Below are 18,495 nucleotides of genomic sequence, written 5' to 3'. Positions count from 1 at the left end.
GTGCATGAGAGAGTTTCCATCCGCAACGCCCGGAAGACCGCTCTCTGTGATCTCGATTCTGAATTTCTAGTCTTCCGCTAACATCTCATGCCCTTGCTGCGGTACGGATATTATGGACCCCGAGCTCGAAAAGCCACTTCGGCGAATGAGTACCGAGAAGGGACTCGACCCCCATAAGTACACGCCGTTGAAGAATCCGCTGCTGAACCCCGACGATGATAGTATACGGCTTGTATGGGTGCATTGGTGCGTGGGGTCGACTAGCGTAACATTAAAAAATAAAATCCCATCGTAAGCTCGCCACTGGTTTATTTTGAGCAGTGTAGTTCACAGTGATCATGACAAATCTTGCTATATGCATGCCACAACGCCGAGCAAGATCGCCTGAGTTAAAAAAAAAATCCACACTACTGTGATAACGCGTCTAAAGCTAATATTATCACAATCTTTTCATTTTACACTTACCGGCAGGGTTGGAAGAAACAGCGTTGGTACCGCTCCTTCACGCAGACTCAGTCTTGTTGGGATCCCCCAATCGCGAACCACATATCCTGGTAAAGCAAACGTAGATAAACGCTTTGTTCACCGATGCTGGCTATCCGATGAGCTGTAGCCACTGTTTCCGGAGGTTGGCGTTTTGAAGCACTTGATGCAGAATTTTTTTCCTCCCGTCACTAGCAATACTTTCGCAGCCAGGGACTGCACACAACCTCCCGCTCATGTCCCGTCAGCGCTTCGATAACTGCCTTCGCGAATTCAAGAGAGCGACCAGTCTAGCCCAAAACTGTCCTGCACCCGTCGCGCACACGACGTAACACAAAATCAAAGGTGAGATCAACGCCAGGGATGTATAGCGTGGCAACAAAACTTGCGAGTTCGTGCCGAAGGGCGATGACGATGAAGCAGACGACAAGAGGCCCCCGGCAGCGCGTCGGTAGGGTGCCTCGATGCGCGCGCCCCCGCTTAGGGTGAGGTCACCCTTTGAACCACTCGACGCCGCCTCAAACTGTTTTCGCGCGCTCCCTCCGCCATTGTGTTGCCCGCGCCGACCTCGCCGCTCTGCTGTCGTGCGGGCGTCACTGCTAAGTGCCTGCGTTCGCGCGGCTTTCATCGCCGTGCAATGCCTGGATGTTGTGTTCCTCAATGCTCCAACCATGCGAGAAATGGTTGGAGGATGTTTCATTTTCCAAGATACCCGAAAAGAAGGCTTCTGTGGCTGGTCCGGATCAAGCGTGACAAGTGGCAACCGACGAGCTCCTCATGTGTCTGTAGTGTAAGTGCCGCATGTTGGTTCAGTGCTGTTTTTGTTGCGATTTACCGCTTTTGCGTTTAGCCAGCTAAGTGTAGTACAAGATTTGTATTGGTCAGATGTCATTTTCGCACTATTCGTCTTGCTCGGCGTAAATAAAAAGGCACGCTTCCGCGCCGAACCGGTCATTGTCTGCTGCTTGCCTGTTTGCATCCGAAATTGCATGACACAATGTTTAAGCTCGTGAATGCGTACCAAACGTGCTTTCGCCGCTTCTGTTCATTAAACAATAATTGCCTTTACGAGGCGCTTGTCAGAGAACCGCGGCCGGCACGAATCAAGGCACAGAGCACGACCACAAGCGAGGGCACATAAGCTGTGGCAATTACTCTGCATCTGGGTCGTCTAGGAGCCAACATGAATTCATTTACTTACGATTTTTTGAGTTTTTGACACGTATGCTGCGTTGGGTAGCTTGCGCTGCCTGTTAGCCCTATGCTTCGCCCAACGACACCGCACTAATTCAGTGAATGAGATAAACAGTATATGTTGTTATGTGCAGATTAAGGAGCTCATTCGATTGATTCGACTGATATATTTGGACTACGCTGTTGTCTTGCGTGCTGTTGTTTTCATTCTCGAGCAGGCAATGTGGGGCTAATTCCAATAACACATTCATCTGCAGGCTCATTTCGAAGACAAGAGCTTCGAACAAAACCGCGCGGACGGTTGGAAAAAACTCAAGCCCAATGCTGTCCCAACGGTGTTCCCATTCAAAGGTCAGATACCTCCTAACCTTGGTGTTTGCTACCATGTTGCTTATCGCCTCGTCGTCTACATTTGAAAATTTTACGTGATGAAGTGGTTGATTTGCATACGTGTTAAATTTTCTGCCGCGTCTTCTATGGACCCTTTTCAAAACTTTGGAGGTCAGCTTCTTGGCACAGCAAAATTCCTTCACCTTGGCCGCCAAACCAGCTTTGGAGTCAGAAAAATGTAGAATGCTGCAAACATATATAGTCTGAACAATGCGGCGTTCCTTTCCTTCACACGATACGCTGTCGGGATAAAGGGATTAGAACCAGTTTTGCCTAGCCACTCCTTTTTTTGAAGGAGGGTGAAAAACAGCTGCACCTGACGTTTAGGATGGGCCGCCATGGTGAAGAGTCCTTTGCAATGCAGAAAAGCTTACTTCCGAGTTTTGAAAAGGACCACTATTTTAAATATGTAATGTGCTATTTTTCCTTATTTATATGCTTCCAGAACTTCCTAAAGAGCGAAGACCACCGAGGGACCGAAGTGTGCACATGCCTGCATTATTTAGTGATGACGCTGCCGCACAAGGTTCTTCACCAGAAGTGACAAACGTCCTTCCCTTAAATACGCAAGAAGATCCTCCAGCAGATTCATCGTCAGACGGAGTGATAAATGGGACATTGGTGGCTACAGAAAAAAGCAATGCTAGTGAGCAATTTACTTCGACCACCACGGATGTACGGCCTCAAGAAACTGCAGTGGCTCGTGCGACCCAACCCTTTGATTCTGGGGCAGCAGAGCTTTGGAAGAAGATAGCAGATCTCACAGCAGCCAATAATAAGCTGAAACAACACCACAGAGAATCTAAGAACACTGTAAAAAAACTACAGAAGCAGAATCGTAAGCTGCAGAAAGAGGCAGCTAATTTCTCACGAAATACGAAGTTTTTAAATGAAGACCAAATTCGTGCCCTTTCTCGGAACAACAATCGTGGCAATTCATGGTCAGCGCAAACAGTAAAGCAAGGCCTAAAAATTAAATTTGCGTGTGGAACCACTGGGTATGAAACGCTAAGAAAGATTGGCTACCCTCTCCCATCAAGCAGAACGTTAGCAAGAAGAATTGAGATCCTGAAGTTTCTGCCAGGTATCCTGCATGAAGTGATCGACGTAATGAGGTCCAAAGCAGAGGGAATGGAGGATGTGGAAAAAGACTGCGTTCTCTTTCTAGATGAAATGGAGATAGCACCCGGATTTGAACTCGACCGTGGAGAAGACGTGCTTTTGGGAGGAACGACCTTGCCCTCGAAGCCTGAAGAGGCAGCCAACCATGCTTTGGTCTTTATGCTAGGTGGGGTAAACCAAAGATGGAAGCAAGTGATAGCCTATGAATTTACTGGTAGGCACGTGGACGGCTCTGTACTCAAGACATATGTCCTGGAAATAGTTCAGATATGCAGCCAGATTTCTCTAAGAGTACGGGTAGTCACCTGTGACATGGGTGCAGCAAACCGCGCTATGTGGAGAGAATTTGGCTTTTCGAGTCACCGCCATTCAACAACTTCGTGCTCAATACCCCACCCAACCCTAGATGGGAAGGAACTTTTTTTCATCTCTGACCCAGCACATGTCCTTAAGAACCTGAAAGGACAGCTTCTAAGCTCTAAAGTTTTTACACTGAGTGATGATACAGTAAGCGAGAACGGATTGCCTTCCTCGAAGGTGAAACTAGAGCATGTACAGGCCGTCTTGGATTATGATGCTGCCAATGAACTTAAGGTAGCACCGAATTTATCAGAAAACCACATTAGTGGTGGACACTTCACCAAGATGAAAGTTGGAGTCGCTGTCCAGCTCTTCCGCGAAGCCCCGCCAGCTATTCGGTTCCTAATAAAAGAAGGAGTGATTGAGCCAGAGGCCGAAACAACAGCGTGGTTTATGGACCTCGTTTCTAGGTGGTACGCCCTTATGTCAGCGCGTCATCCCACCATGGCGCTAAGCCGCAGAAACATGACTAAATATCATGCCGCCTTAGACACACTGCGTATGGCAATAGACACGATCAAAGAACTCAAAATGGGCACTGGATCTCAGTGGAAGCCATCGCAAGCAGGGGTCCTAATTGCAACAACGGCTGTCCTTCGCCTTCAAGATGTGCTTCTTGGCAGTGAAGGGTATGAATTCCTTCTCACGAGCAGGCTGTTGCAAGACTGCCTAAAAAACCTTTTTTCTGTGGTGCGGCTCATGAAGCCAGTGCCCACTGCGTACGACTTGAAGTGCGCATTTCGACTCATCAGCGTCAGCCACTTTCTTCACACTCCTAGGTCGACAAGTTACGAGCTTGACGACCGGGAATACCTTGTCGATCTGCTTGCACACGCCAAGCAGGAAGGTACAGAAAACGAAATCGATGAAATCAATGATTCGGAAATCCTGTTCATTGAAGAGCTCACGTCAACCGAGTGCCGTATCTTGTTTTACCTTGGCGGTTTTATTTTGAAAGGAATTCTAAAATGCATAACTTGTGCGCAGTGCAAGGCTGCTCTCCTTGGCAACCCTGAAAATGAGTATGCTTCCCTCACTGCACTCAAGGAGTACGTCAGGGATGGACAAAACCTCGTATATCCTAGCAGGGATGTAATGAAAACATTGAAAAACTATGAAGAGCATTTTACCGCCGTCAATTCATGGTGTACCGGCACATTTTTCACCATGAAGTCGCCACTTCGTTCTTTGATCGCATATCTTGAACAGATAGACAAGCCCCTTGTGAAGACTTGCATGGCTCACAAAGAGCGAATAAGAAAAATGTTGACTGCTGCGTATGCCAGAGTGAGGCTCCGAATTCATCTTCGCCAAATTCCGAGCCCTCATTCTAGTGGCCACGGAAGCAAAACTTGTGCTGGAGTCAGCCTTGCGTAACCAAGCCGGAATATGAAGTTCAGCGAAAGTTTTGCTTCGAAACCTGAATTCTGCATCTATGTATATATGCAATCACAACTGTTTCGTCAATTACAGTCATCTATTTAACATAGATGTCTACTTTGAAAAAGTGCAATAATGGTCGCGTTCCCATAAGCAGAAATATTGGTAACTTTATTGTGTGTTTTCATAACCACTGAATAAACGATTTCATGTTTGCTTGGGTAACAGTTTTTGTTTTCATCCAGGTATACCAAGACGAACAGGCGAGTGCTTATATTTTATTACCGTTGCTGATAATCGTTTTTTTTTTTTCAGAACGTGCGAAACCAAGACGCTGTGTCATTGACCGCGTCTGCTCAGTTTTCTTACCCATCCATTGCAGTCACCTGTATTGGGACATTCATAGCTACAAATTTTATAAAGAACGCCAAAGAAGCTTGGGCAGAAATCACCGAATGTGTTCCAGCAGTTCTAATAAACTTAGTAGTTTGAAATTAACTACAAAACAAGTGAACAGAATTAAATGCTTTCAATTGAGGGAGATGTGATCTAAAATAAATGTTCAACCCCCCCCCCTCCTCCACGCAGTGGATTGTGGCATTTTTCAAGCGTTTTGTTCTCGACATTAAACATGCGCAGGAATGATAACACCAACAGGGCTGCCAATGCCCGTGGTGGTATGCAGAATACGCCTTGTCATAACCGTCATCGAGATTTAACTGAAAAGCGACTCAAAACATTTTATTTCATGATCCTCTGCTTAGTAACGGTTCCTTTCATCGGAATCTATCGGAAACCTCGGTAAATAAACGTTTTCGGGATTTTTTTTCCTTCTGCTTCTCTAGGAGTATGGTGGCTTCACTCGAGTAAGCGACCTGACGACGCAAATTTTTGTTGGGACGGGCTGCTGTTTCCACGCACCAAAGGGTTCAGTGCATAAGAGATAGGTTTTGAACTCTAGCGATAGATTCTAGGAGAGCTTCACTGACATATTTGGCGCATATCTTGCATACCCGCTTTCATTGTTACTGTCGACGCCTTGATGTTGGCTGCTTGTCCTGTTTTTAAAAGCACAAGGCAGGCTCTCCAACAAAATTAAGTATTATATTCTCATGTAAAACAAAAGCGCACCAGAATATTCCTTATTTTTCTTACTTTAAGCGCCCGCGGCAAGCCAGAAGCGAGCAGACCTCCCCCCACGAGAACGAAACCTGTATGCCGCGGGCGCGAGAATGGCGGCCGCCGTAGCAGACGACGCAGCTGTCCTCACCCTGAGCGGAGGCGCGGGCATCGAGGCACCCTAGCGTCGGCAAGCAAGCGCGACAAAACGGAAGTTGCGGCGTGCGGCGCTAAGCAAAAAAAGTAAAAGCGCAGATGCGTCAGTTGTGACGTGTCAGTGGGCGAGGCCTTGGAGGAGGGCCAGCCTTTGCGCGCGCTAAAAAGTTGAAAAGAGGAGGAAAGCCGCGAAGGCGCAGATATTCAAAATTTGATTGCAAATAACTCTGCTTCCAAATGCCGCATTTAAAAAATTTTTGCGGGAAGGTTATCTTACATTGACATTCTTTCACATACTAGGCATAGGGAAACTGTATTGCTATGGCTGTTTTGGGCCCCTTTAAGTACGGTTGCTGCTGAATCATAATGCCGTCGCATGTTCGCCGGCTCCATATCTCATAATCCGCAATATTTATGGAACATATAATAATTATCTAGCCCTGTTGTAACGCAGGTAGGTTTTACCGCTTATTCAATCCGTGTAGTTGCAACTGCACAAGCGCCGGATCTTCAACTGCAGCGCCACATAAGGCCGGGGTCGAGACACTTGGAACTGGCCCATTCTAAATTCTTGACGAAGGCTGAATTGCAGTAGGCGCCAGCATCGTGCATCCCGCAATGGTCTTACGAGTGATGATTTGTACGGCATATTCTACTCTGAGCGTGCAGCCCCTGGCACTGTCTCTTTTCCAAGACACTGCAAACGCATTCACCCTTCCCTCGTCAAAAGCAAACTACCGTATGTTATAGGCACCGTGCAGAAACCCAGGGGGCAGCACTCGCGGCGAACAGGCAGCGCCCCGAGTGAGCGCCGGAACAGTTTGATAGGGAGACGCGCAGCCGCCTAGGCAGGGCACGCGCTTGAAAAGGCGGTCTGCGCAATGAAATGGTAGCAGTTTTAGCCAGCTCGAGCGACGTAGCGAAGCACAAACGATGCGAGAGCCACACGACACAAGACGCAGAGACAGAGACGAGCCCTGGTCGCCCGCTGGGCGTTTATTTCTAGGCTGGAAACACACGAAACGGAAGACGACAGGAGAAGCGCGCGCAGTTGGAAAAGGCCCAGCAAAAAGCGAAGAGGGTGGGAGGGTTGGTGCGTAAAAAACACGGTAAAATGTAGAAAAATACAAAAAAAATTGTGGCGAACGCCCCTCCTCCCAAGTGTGGTACAGCTTCACAAAGGCCAGCTCGAACGCCTCAAGCTGGGGTGGGTGAGAGAGAAAAAAAAAGAGAAAGAAAGCTGCGGGGAATCGAGCGGCCGAGAAGGACGGAACGAGTATAGAAGAATAGGAATGAATGAAGCTGTAGTCGAAGAGAAAAAAAAAAGGGACAAGCCTGAAAACTCGAGAACGTGATTACCGGGGTCTGAAGATGCCGCAGGCACTGATATTACGCAGACGGATTTTGAAGAGCTTAAGCTGTTTTGTGGTGAGGCGGTTGCCACTTTTCTCGACGATAAAGGAAAGGATGGCAGATGGCACGCGGTCGCTGATACAGCGACACAGCTATGAGAATCGAAACTGCCTTACAGCACCGCAAAAACGATCTGCAGTTTCTAATACACATTCATGTCTTCCTCTCTGTCACATGTCAGAATTGTACCATGCTTAATTTTCTTTTTCGTTGAAAGAACGTCCTGCCTCATCCCGACTTGAATGCTAGTTTTCTTTCGTTTTTTTTACGATCCTTAATGCCTCTTTACCGGTACTTTCAAGTCCTCTGCCACAAAATTAAGTTTTGACAGGGGAAGGTAACAGGTGGCAGCCAGCCGCTCGACAAATTTTTTGGAGCAGGATGGCATGTAATGAATGCAAGATCTGTTCAAAGTGTCCACGAATAAGTAAAAAAAAAACTTTTTTTACTTATTTTTTATTATAGTCTCGATTGAGCAGTATCGCATGAGAAACAGCTTATCATTCGAGGTTCAACAACTCAGTAGACATCAAAATGTCATTAACACAACTAAATGAATAAAGCGTATGGAATGGCACCTCCTGAATCACATCTACAGAGGAGGGCGAAGTGGACAGCGAAGGATGGCGAGGAAAAAAAATATCAGGCTGGGGGACGGACAAAGGAAGCCGCCGAAGAGGAGAAGGAAAGTAGCTGCATAAGCGTGGAAGGAAAGGGTGTGGAAAGAAAAAAAGGAACGAGCTGAGAGGGAGGAAAAAATAATGAAAGCAAGCAAAAAGAAAAAAAAGTTGCCAAGGTAAATTCGCGAAACCAATGCGCAAGGCATAGTAAATGCGCCATTAAAACGCTCCATTCCTGTTGATTACTCTCTGCATTGTACTGGTGCTTATGCAAGCTATCGTAGACAGGTAAATGTAGACCACAGGACAGCATAAATAAAAATTATGCAATGAACAACTGCATCCACTAGCGCGGCCCACTGGGCGCGCACGGCGGTCCCAGACTCTCAGTAGCGCTGGTGCCTATGAGTTGCCCAATTTTTTTAAATATTTTTTTTGCGGGTTGAGAAAGGATGCTAATGCAGGTGAAGGTATAGTGTGTCCCCTTTCGGAAGAAATGCTTCGCGATAAATCTGGATGCGGCAATAACCGGGCATGATTGCCATATCTCGCTTCTCGTTGGAAGGCAGCGATTCACACTTAGCGTCGCTTTGCTTCGTAAAGCTTCGTAAAACGGCGCGGCGGCGAGGGAATTTGCCAGCGACGTCGTCCGAAGCTAAGTGCGCTTTTATATTTATTGTTTAGCTTTGAAAGCGTATTCTCCTGCATGCGTTAAAGCACTAATTTCAAATCATAGGACCAGGGAAAGCGGAGGTAACCGATTTTCCCTAGGTAGGTGGGCGGGCTGCCTATGGGTCGTAAAGTTAAGGAAGACATGGGGGGCGAGGAGCTGGTGCAATGCGACGAGTGCAGGCGCTGGTGCTACATGGACGAAACTGGTTTTGAAAGCTTAGATGACGCGGGGGAGACTAGATTCTCGTGCAAGTTGTGCGTTAGGTTTAAGGAGACCATTCTGAGGCTGGAGGGTGAATGGGCCGTAAAGATTCAGGAGCTCGGGAGGGACCTGAAGGTTGAGAGGGAGAAAAGGATGGCGCTGGAGGCACAGGCAGTAGAGCTGGTTAGGATGGAAGGGGCAAAGACCGACCAGCTAGAGGAGATAGGGTCTCAGCTCAGGGAAGAACAAAAAAAGCGAGCCGAGCTGGAAGGTCAGGTGAAGGCGCTTATGGCTCGGACAGCGAAAGACCCCGGGTCGGAGCAAAGTCAGGGGGTGGATGAGGCCAGCGTTAAGACCCCTCAGGATGAAGGAGATGGAAAGGAGGCGGGCAGAGAAAATCACCCGGTGGAGGTGGAGTCGCAAGAGGCGGCTACGCGAGGCTACAGCGAAGTAACAAAACAGTTCGCGGGAGGGCTAGCGACAAGCCCGGAATCGCGCGAGAAAGGTGAAATGCCGCTACGACAAGAGAACCAACGAGAGCGAACCGGGCGGCAGTTGGTGCAAGCTGGAGATGAAAGGCTAGATCGTAGGAGAGTTCTGGTGGCGGGGGACTCAAATGTAGCAAGGTTTGAGGAAGCTGTCCTAGCAACAGTGAAGGGTGACAGGCGTTTGAAGGTGGAGGCCCAATCGGGGAAAGGTATGGTTGAAGCGATGACCAAAGCCCAGGAGGTGGTAGGGAACAACAGGGATGTAGAAACCCTGGTCATCATCCATGCTGGACTCAATGATGTCTTGAAGGGGACGAGCCGGAATCTCGGGAGGCAGTTAGAAGTAGGTATAAATAACATAAAGGAGCCCTCTGAGAAAGTACACGTGACTGTATGCACAATCCCGGAAGTAGAAAGGCAGTCCAGCAGAACAGAGGGGAGAGTAGTCGAGGCTAACCGGGTCATTAGGAGCCTAAGCCAACGACTTGGGTACACCACAATGGAGGTTAACAGGGATGTGTACGAGGCCGGCCTCCACCCGTTTACACGACAAGGCATCCACTACAGCCGGGCCACCGGTAGGAGGGTAGGAGGCAGAATAGGCCGCCAGGCAACAGCTTTTTTAGGAGGGCCCAGGGCCCTGAAGCCACCAGTGTAAACAAAGGCGACCAAAAGGACGAACATAGACTAGGGAAACATAGAAGCCATAGGAGAAGCAACAGGCATAAGCGCAAGAGCCAAATTAATTCAGACATAGGGTATATTAACATCCAAGGAGGCAGGAATAGGCTAAAATGGGGGGAAATAGAAGAGCAGCTTAGGCAGGAGAAGTTAATGGTTTATGGATTTGTGGAGACGCATCTTCGGGACATGGAGCAACCACCCTGTAACCCTGATTATGCATGGGAATACTGCAACAGAACAGAAGGCAGCAGAAAGGGAGGGGGAATTGGGGCATTCATCCATAAAAGTACAAATTGACAAAGAGTCAAACAGGAATGTAAGGAACATTTATAGCTAAAAGGAAAAGTGGCAGGGGAGCAAACACTCCTTGGCTTTGTATACCTGTGGATCGGAGCAACTGCCAAAGAGGAAAACAAAAAAATGGTAGAATGTATAGCAGGTGACATTAATGAGCTAGGAAACGGATGCGAAATAATTATAGTAGGGGACATGAATGCTCATATGGAAGATATAGATGAATACACAGACTCGACAGGTACCATGCTGCTGGATATGTGTGAAAGAAACGACTTAGTTGTCTGTAACAGTACTGAGAAGTGTGACGGGGTCATAACGTGGGAGGTAGGGAGTCTGCATTCGACAATAGATTATGCGATTATGTCACACGGGATGTACGATAGGCTAAGGGTCATGAACATAGATGAACATGGTGCCAGGAGTCTAGGCAGGGATCATAAACGTATCAAGATGAGTTTTGGAATAAAAACTAATTCAGGAATGAAACATGATGACCAGCCAGATGGGATATTTTACTCGGAGCAGCAAATAGAAACAGCAAGCACCCAAATTGAAGCAGTAATCTCTAAGGATAATAAAGCAGAGTGGACAGGGACTGTTTGGGATAGAGTTGGCTAAGGTGCGAGTCAGGAAAAAAAGGACAAGACGAAAACCAAAGAGCTGGTGGGATGGGGAGGTGAAGAAGGCCATAGAGAAATGTCAGGAAGCCTCCAGGAAACAGATATTCTAAGCATAGGGGAGACCCAGAAGCAGACGTTGATAGAAAATGGGATAAATAGATAAAATGTAGAAGGGAGGCATCCTACTTAATCAATGAGAAAATTAGAAGACAAGGGTCCCAGTGGCTGTCAGAGGTCAACAAAAGGGATAAAAGTGCAGCTAAGAAGTTCTGGCAACACCTGAATTCCCTTAGTAATAAGGCTAGCCTAGAGCAGAGGTCTATTGTTACAGATCAAGATATTAGGCTAGAAGGGGAAAAGGCAATAGAGCATATACGACTAACGATGTCAGAAAAGTTTAAAGAACAAAGAAATGTAGTAGGTGGCTTAGTAGAGGACGATAGACCGGTTAGTGCAATTGTTCCAATTGGACAAAGAGAGTAGGAAAGGGCTGAGAAGAGAGTGCCAAGTAGAACATCAGCAGGCCCAGATGGTATTCCTATTAGGTTGTTAAAGATGTTGGGCCCAAAGTCTAAGGAAACGTTAAGAGAGGTGGTGAGCAAAATGTTAATGGATGGCAAAGTTCCTGATGAATGGAGACTAAGTAGAATGAGCATGATATATAAGGGAAAGGGGGACAAAGCTGACATAGGCAACTACCGTCCCGTAACAGTAACATCAGTGGTCTACAAGGTGGTGATGCAGATTATAAAGGACAGACTGCAGGCATGGGTAGAGAGCAAGGGGGTGCTGGGAGAGCTGCAGAATGGCTTCCGGAAACAAAGGAGGTTAGAGGACAATCTGTTCTCATTGACACAGTGTATCGAGGTAGCAGAAAAGGAACACAGACCCCTATGGCTAGCTTTTCTAGATATCAAAGGAGCCTATGACAGTGTACTTCAAGAAGACTTATGGAGTATTCTGGATGTGTTAGGTGTTGAAAGCGGAGTAACTAATCTTTTAAAAGATATTTATGAGGATAACCAAGTGCTAATAAAATGGGAAAAAAAGGTGTCGAAGCCTGTAGAGGTAAAGAAGGGGCTTAGACAAGGATGTCCCCTGTCACCTTTGTTGTTCATGCTGTACCTGCAAGGATTAGAGGCTAAACTAGAGGGGAGTGGACTCGGCTTCAACCTTTCTTTATTCAAGCAAGAAGAATTTATCCCACAGTCATTACCAGGACTAATGTATGCAGATGATATAGTACTGATGGCTGACAACAGGGCAGATTTGCAGGAGTTGATGGATATCTGCGGTACAGAGGGAGATAAGTTAGGTCTGCAGTTTAGCAAGGAAAAATCGGCAGTCATGATTTTTAATGATAATGAGGCCGGCGAACACAGGATACAGGAGGACATGCTGGAAGTAATGGATAAGTACAAGTATCTTGGGGTGTGGATAAATACTGGAGCTGAATACCTAACGGAGCATGAAAAATATGTGGCAGCTAAGGGAAGTAGAAACGCAGCCGTCATGAAAAACAGGGCGCTTTGGAATTACAATAGGTATGAAGTGGTGCGAGGGATTTGGAAGGGGGTGATGGTTCCTAGTCTGACTTTTGCCAATGCAGTCCTGTGTATGAGATCAGAGGTCCGAGCACAGTTGGAAATTAAGCAGCGTGGGATGGGTAGGCTTGCTTTCGGAGATCATGGGAATACGCCAAACCAAGGTGTGCAGGGTGACCTGGGATGGTCTTCTTTTGAGAGCAGGGAAGCTGGCAGCAAGATAGCGTTTGATCAACGAATGAGAAAAATGGGAGAAAAGCGGTGGGCTAGGAAAGTCTTCAGCTACCTCTACATGAGGAATGTTGACACAAGATGGAGAAGGCGGACAAGAAAATTGGCAAGCAAATATTTGGACAGCAGTAGAGGGACCAGACAGGAATTATCAATTAAGAAAAAGGTTAAGGAAACAGAGAGAGGTCTGTGGAAAACAGGGATGGAGACTAAATCAGCATTAGAAATGTACCGAACGTTCAAGCAGGAAATAGCCAAAGAAAACATTTACGATAATTCTAGGGGCAGCCCATTGTTGTTCGAGGCTAGGACAGGAGTATTGCAGACTAAGACGTACTGCGTCAAGTACCAAGAGATAGACACGCTGTGCAGGGTGTGTGGGGAGGATGAGGAAACGCCTGAACACTTAATAATTTCCTGTAAAGGGCACCGCCCTATAGTTCAAGGCAATGGGCCAGATTTAGCCAAAGCATTGTGGTTTAAGGATAATGAAGGGAAAATAGACTTTAAAGGGTAGAAATAACCAAACGAAGGTTAGCTGATTGGTGACTGAAAGGAAGGCAAGAATAGGTCTACACTATATATTACTATTCACGGCTAGGCGGCCTGTGGCACCGCCGCCCGATTCAAAGGGTTCAGCCTTATCTATCCATCCATCCATCCTTATTCGGTGGCGCGAAAAATATTTTATCAGGCCAGTGAAAATGTGTGCAACAGCAGCAATCCAAGGACTGCAACCTAGCAATTCATTTGTGACCATAGAATGCCGCGAATCGAAAGAACGAACGACGAATGCGCCCCACGCACAGCAGATCCGCCGCGTCTCCGCTGCACGGCCGGGCGCACGTCTTCCTACCAAACTGTTCGTCCCGCCGCGAGGGGTGCGCGCGTCGCACCGAGAGTTACTCCTGCACGGTGCCTATAATGACATGCGCGTCTTGATGTTTACGAACTAGCGCTGTGTTGGCATGCATCATCAGTTCTGCGCAAAGTTTTTAGGAGAATGTACAGGGAAGATGGAAATTAACTTACCTCCGAGATGTCAAATGTATGCCGAGTGGTGGCCGCCCTCCAATAGTCCCGTCGTCAGCGTAGTGTTTGTAGTGAGAGCGCACAAAGGAAACGCACTACCTGTCGGGCACGCGAGCACACTTTTTGCACAGGTATGCACACAACCTTACCACGCTTCTGCACATCGCACGAGCTATTTTGTTGCGCTCTGTGCCTCGTATATCTCGAAAGAATGAAGCCGCCAGCAGCAAAGCCATGGCAAAGCCCCCAGCAGCACACAAGAGAACAAGGCGCGACGCCAACTCATAATGGCTACGGCTAGCACTTCGATCCGCTTCGGCTGCCTCGTCTGGTTTAGACTTGTTTCGGTTTCGGAAGTCGCTGACTTAACGACTTTGCTGCTCGCCGAACAGTGGCAAGCACGATGTCGGGCGTCTACGCGCTAACGCTGCATGTTTGTCGTGTATGCGCGCCTGTAGTTTGTACATTCAGAAATGTAGCAGTGCTAGCGAAAGACCACCGTGAGTTTCGCTTCTTTTTTCGCGATGCTGGACAAACTAACTGCGTGCTTTGCTTGTCATGGACGTTAGGTTGACCGCGGTCTGTGGTTCGGCGAATCGGAGCTTTGGCCGAAATTCATTGCCAAGTTCCTTGCGAAAACTCCTGTTCATAAACAGTTACAGTGGCAATTGTTTGTTTGTTTGTTAATATTGGAAGACTATACGGCGTTTTACAGATCAAGTGATTTGTTTGGAAACAGAAGATGCTGAATTGTGCTCGCTCATAAAGAACAGTGGGCGAGCCCAATTCGGCTCGCCCGCTGTTCCTTATTTTATGGGCGCCACATCTATGACTGTCAGCTCAAACAGGTCACCTGAGAGCGATAATTTCTTGTGTGATATGTCTCACTACTTCAGTGTTTAACTCTTGAATGGTGACAAAATTTTTTAATGCCTGTAGCTTAATTATAGCAAAAGCAAGGACAGTTGGGTGAAAGCCTGAACTCTCAGTCAGGAAAGATATGCGATATGCAAAAATAGCTTAACGGTCAAGCTTCAAGTGAAGGCAGTGTGGGGTGAAATTTGCACGCTCTTTACTTCAATTAAGAGACGGACCATACAAATATTTCAACTTATCTCTGTGGCCTACAGCATACAGTAAAGAAGCTAAAGCAACCACGCTGCTCTTTCCATGCACCATAATGATTATGCACTGCTGGTGGAAACTGCACAACATATATTCGTGGAGTTGCACGTGCAGCTTTCCTCAATGCATCTCGCGTGACGCAGCCTACAGTGACACTGAAAAATATGCCATCTAAAAGACATTTCCTTGCAATATGATGATTCAGCATACATGTGTATAGTGTGCATAGCTTCATGCAACACATACTGTTGGTATCACCTCTCATAAAGTACTAGGATTTGTGTATCTCTTCATTAGTCTAAGATCACCGATTCAATCCTTTCTTTTTTTTCTTTTTATTTGACAATGAGACGGACAACATTTGCAAGTGTCATTACGCAGCAGAAAGCTTCAATTCATAGTGCAGTTCAGCAAATGTTTGCTATAGTCTCAGGAAACTTAAAAATGGTGTATATAGATGTAGATGTGCAAGTCAAAACTCAAAAGGCTGTAGGAGCTGCTTTGCACAGCCTATCCTTGTGCTGAAAAAGAGAGTCAGGCTGGTTGGTTATAATGAGTCGATTGAGTGAACAGGGCTCTAAGATAGTAAGGGAGATAAAGAAGCAGAATTGTTGTCATCTTCTCTCCCATCCAATCTGTTTAGTCATTTGAGAATTGTCATTCTGTGGTCTTTGCAAGTGAATATGAGCTCGTGAAGTTCAGTATTGGAGTTGGCTTTCACATTTCTGCTATCACATTTACTTTTCCTTCTACAGATGAAACTCCAAGCCAGTTCTTCATACAAACTTGTCATGCCTGATGGTGGTAATAGTGTGCAGTTATAGTGTATTGCCTCCATTCATATGCAAAACACAATGTAAGGGTGATTTTGATCGCCAGTTTGACTGTCATCTACATGGTAGGCAACACATCAATGTTGTGCACACAGCCTTTGTTGTGCATCTATGGCTGCGTCCAACTTTCAGAAACGAATGATTGAAAGAGAAGCAAATGATGCTATTAGATCTAGTTTAAGTATCTCGCTTTTGACATTGTTTTACAGTGAGCTCGATATGTCGAGTAGTTGTCATATAAAGATTTCTGCATAATGAAAGGAAGCAAACACTTTTCTACTAATGTTCAAAATGTGCTGCAAGCCAAGACCAAAATTGTGAAATATGAAAAAGTGTACCTGTTGCAAATAATCATGAAGTAATCATTAGATGAAAGCTCTAACTTTGATCTCTTTCATATTGGAAGGACCTACACAGTCTCAACGACTAATTTTTTAGCATGCAAGCATGTACATGGCCACGTAGTTTGCATGCTCTCTTAGAGCATCTGTTCACGCACTGGCTCCATGTGCTTCTACAAGCTCGCACAAATACGTGACCAGCTCATTCTCATTCAATCTTGCACAGTGGCTGTGCGTGCTTCTGTGAGCTCGCTCATGGGCTCATTCAAACTCACAAGAACTTGTACAATCTCATGCGTTCCTGCACAGTGGCTCTACGTGCTCTCATAAATCCACTTTTAATCTCCCAAGAACTCACATATTCTTATACATTCTCATTCATTCTCACACTTTCTTGTACAGCTCACATACAGTTTTTTCAGTAGGGTGTACATGCTCCTGGTGATAAAGGAGCAACGCAGACATAAAATTCAATGCCTCAATTGGAAGATGCTGACTGCGGTGGTATAATATAACCACCAATATAGACCACTAATTAGAGATAGCATGCGGTCGGGAATGTCAGAAAACGTCATAGGTTTCTGAGCCATCATAACGGTCGATGCTTCAGCCGTTTCGAGTTCTTATGACGCGCCAGCACGGCGCTGCCGCTGAGTTAAAGCGAAATTGATGCTAAAAATCTGCTTGTTAACTGTTTCTGAGTTGTAATTTGGGTAATTGGGCTAATGGCTGCCTGGCCTGTTGGGGCCTTTCAGAGCACGCACAAAAAAAGAAGACTAAAACCCTTTTTGTCCACTGCTAAGGTGGTGAGCGGTAGGCATTTTCTAATGTTTTCCACTAGGCGGTTTGGAAATCGAATAAAGGTTTGATGCAATGGAACATATCAGATAGAGAAGAGGAGGTTATCCTGTCCGATCAACTGAGGAAAAACGCGGCGGAGGAGAGCATGGTCAGCCAGGAGCTCCGTTTTTCCTTCTATCGTTTGTTGTCCTCCAACTGGTGTTCACACTTACTGTCATCACCATACTGTCTAGTCTTCCTTTCTTTCTTTTTTTTTTTGCTCTAGCGTTCGTAAGACGATAGGACCTATCCAAGGTCCTGCGTGCACTCCGTCGCCGCTCCGCGACATTATCGATTTGGGAGCACCACTTCGGGGCTCCGCTTTGCATGCGGGAAATCGTCCCCATTCCGCAGTCCTAATTACCGCTGACTACTTTTGATAAATATGCGGCAAATGTGGATCTTTGAAGGTTGAAAGGGCCACTGAGACTGCAAAGTGGAACTATTTTGCGACATTGCCACTTGTGCGCGTGGGGAACGCCACCTCAAGACGCAAACAGTTGTGCTTCAAGCAAAGGCTGCTACAGAATAATTAAAGGCTGGCACGCATGCAAACGAAGCAGACGTGGCCTCTGGGATGGCCTCCTAGAATGCGCATGCGATCGGCAATGAATGGTTTCGAGTATCGAAATCCAAGAAAAGCCAGGCGCGGTAGACATGCGGCTCTGGCGGCCGTGAGCTCAAACGCACAAGACCCTAGGCCGCGAAAATGTACTGGCGGATTGCGCCCCGTCGGGTGAGGAGGACGACAACACTCGCCCGATGCTGCCGCCCCAGACAAAAGACTTGTTTTTACTCTAGAACTTTGACTCGAGTTTTGAGGCCGTTAAGCGGCCGCCTTCCTGGGCCTCCCGACCACGCTCCAAATCGTCTAGAGGCTTTTTCGGCTACAGAAGCCATTGCGAGATCCCTCACCAGCATCAATATTAAAGTACCAACTGAAGTCTTTCCGTTCTTCATTTGGTTTTCGTGGGTTCAAAATATTCCTCTTGGGACTATTCGCCGCAATTTAGAAGACCACATACGTGTGGGGATTTTTCTTTACGTTCATGTTACTTTTTGTGATATCACTTATTTTCGCTTTGTTCTGGTTGCTGTTGATTGTTTCAGTAAATTGTGTCTTCGGGGACTTTGATCTCTTCGTTATTTTTATTGTTTGACAACACTAAAGGGCTCACTCGACCACAAGAGATATTACTCAACAAAGTAATAACAAACGCAGCCTACACACCACGCATGCCTGACAAGTGGTTTCTCGGCAGACACGAAACACTCAAACACATGTGCACCCACTGTCAGGAACAGCGTACAGCAGACCTAAAACATCATATATGGATGGTAATGCGCAT

At 46.7% G+C, this 18,495-nt stretch overlaps 2 protein-coding genes across 2 annotated transcripts; both read left to right on the top strand.

Moving 5' to 3' along the window:
- Positions 1 to 964: 964 nt before the first annotated feature.
- Positions 965 to 4,938, top strand: LOC146194136 (uncharacterized). Its single transcript, XM_084597258.1, has 3 exons — positions 965 to 1,273; positions 1,935 to 2,028; positions 2,513 to 4,938. Exons 1-3 carry the CDS (start codon positions 1,121 to 1,123, stop codon positions 4,924 to 4,926), a joined length of 2,661 nt encoding a protein of 886 aa, XP_084453384.1. The 5' UTR covers positions 965 to 1,120; the 3' UTR covers positions 4,927 to 4,938.
- Positions 4,939 to 9,051: 4,113 nt separating this feature from the next.
- Positions 9,052 to 10,257, top strand: LOC146194135 (uncharacterized). Its single transcript, XM_084596011.1, has one exon. The coding sequence runs from the start codon at positions 9,052 to 9,054 to the stop codon at positions 10,255 to 10,257; it is 1,206 nt and encodes a 401-aa protein (XP_084452137.1).
- Positions 10,258 to 18,495: the final 8,238 nt, after the last annotated feature.

This window comes from Amblyomma maculatum, chromosome 3, assembly GCF_055883805.1.
Source record: "Amblyomma maculatum isolate TAMU_Amacu chromosome 3, ASM5588380v1, whole genome shotgun sequence".
Lineage (NCBI taxonomy): Eukaryota > Metazoa > Arthropoda > Arachnida > Ixodida > Ixodidae > Amblyomma > Amblyomma maculatum.
Note: the sequence above shows the minus strand (reverse complement) of the source record. Positions and strands in the feature narration are given on the sequence as shown.

Coding starts and splice junctions, on each gene's coding strand:
- LOC146194136 (XM_084597258.1), top strand. CDS start 1,121: ATGCCTGGATGTTGTGTTCCTCAATGCTCCAACCATGCGAGAAATGGT. Junction 1,274..1,934: donor GCTCCTCATGTGTCTGTAGT/GTAAGTGCCGCA, acceptor ATTCATCTGCAG/GCTCATTTCGAAGACAAGAG. Junction 2,029..2,512: donor AACGGTGTTCCCATTCAAAG/GTCAGATACCTC, acceptor ATATGCTTCCAG/AACTTCCTAAAGAGCGAAGA.
- LOC146194135 (XM_084596011.1), top strand. CDS start 9,052: ATGGGGGGCGAGGAGCTGGTGCAATGCGACGAGTGCAGGCGCTGGTGC.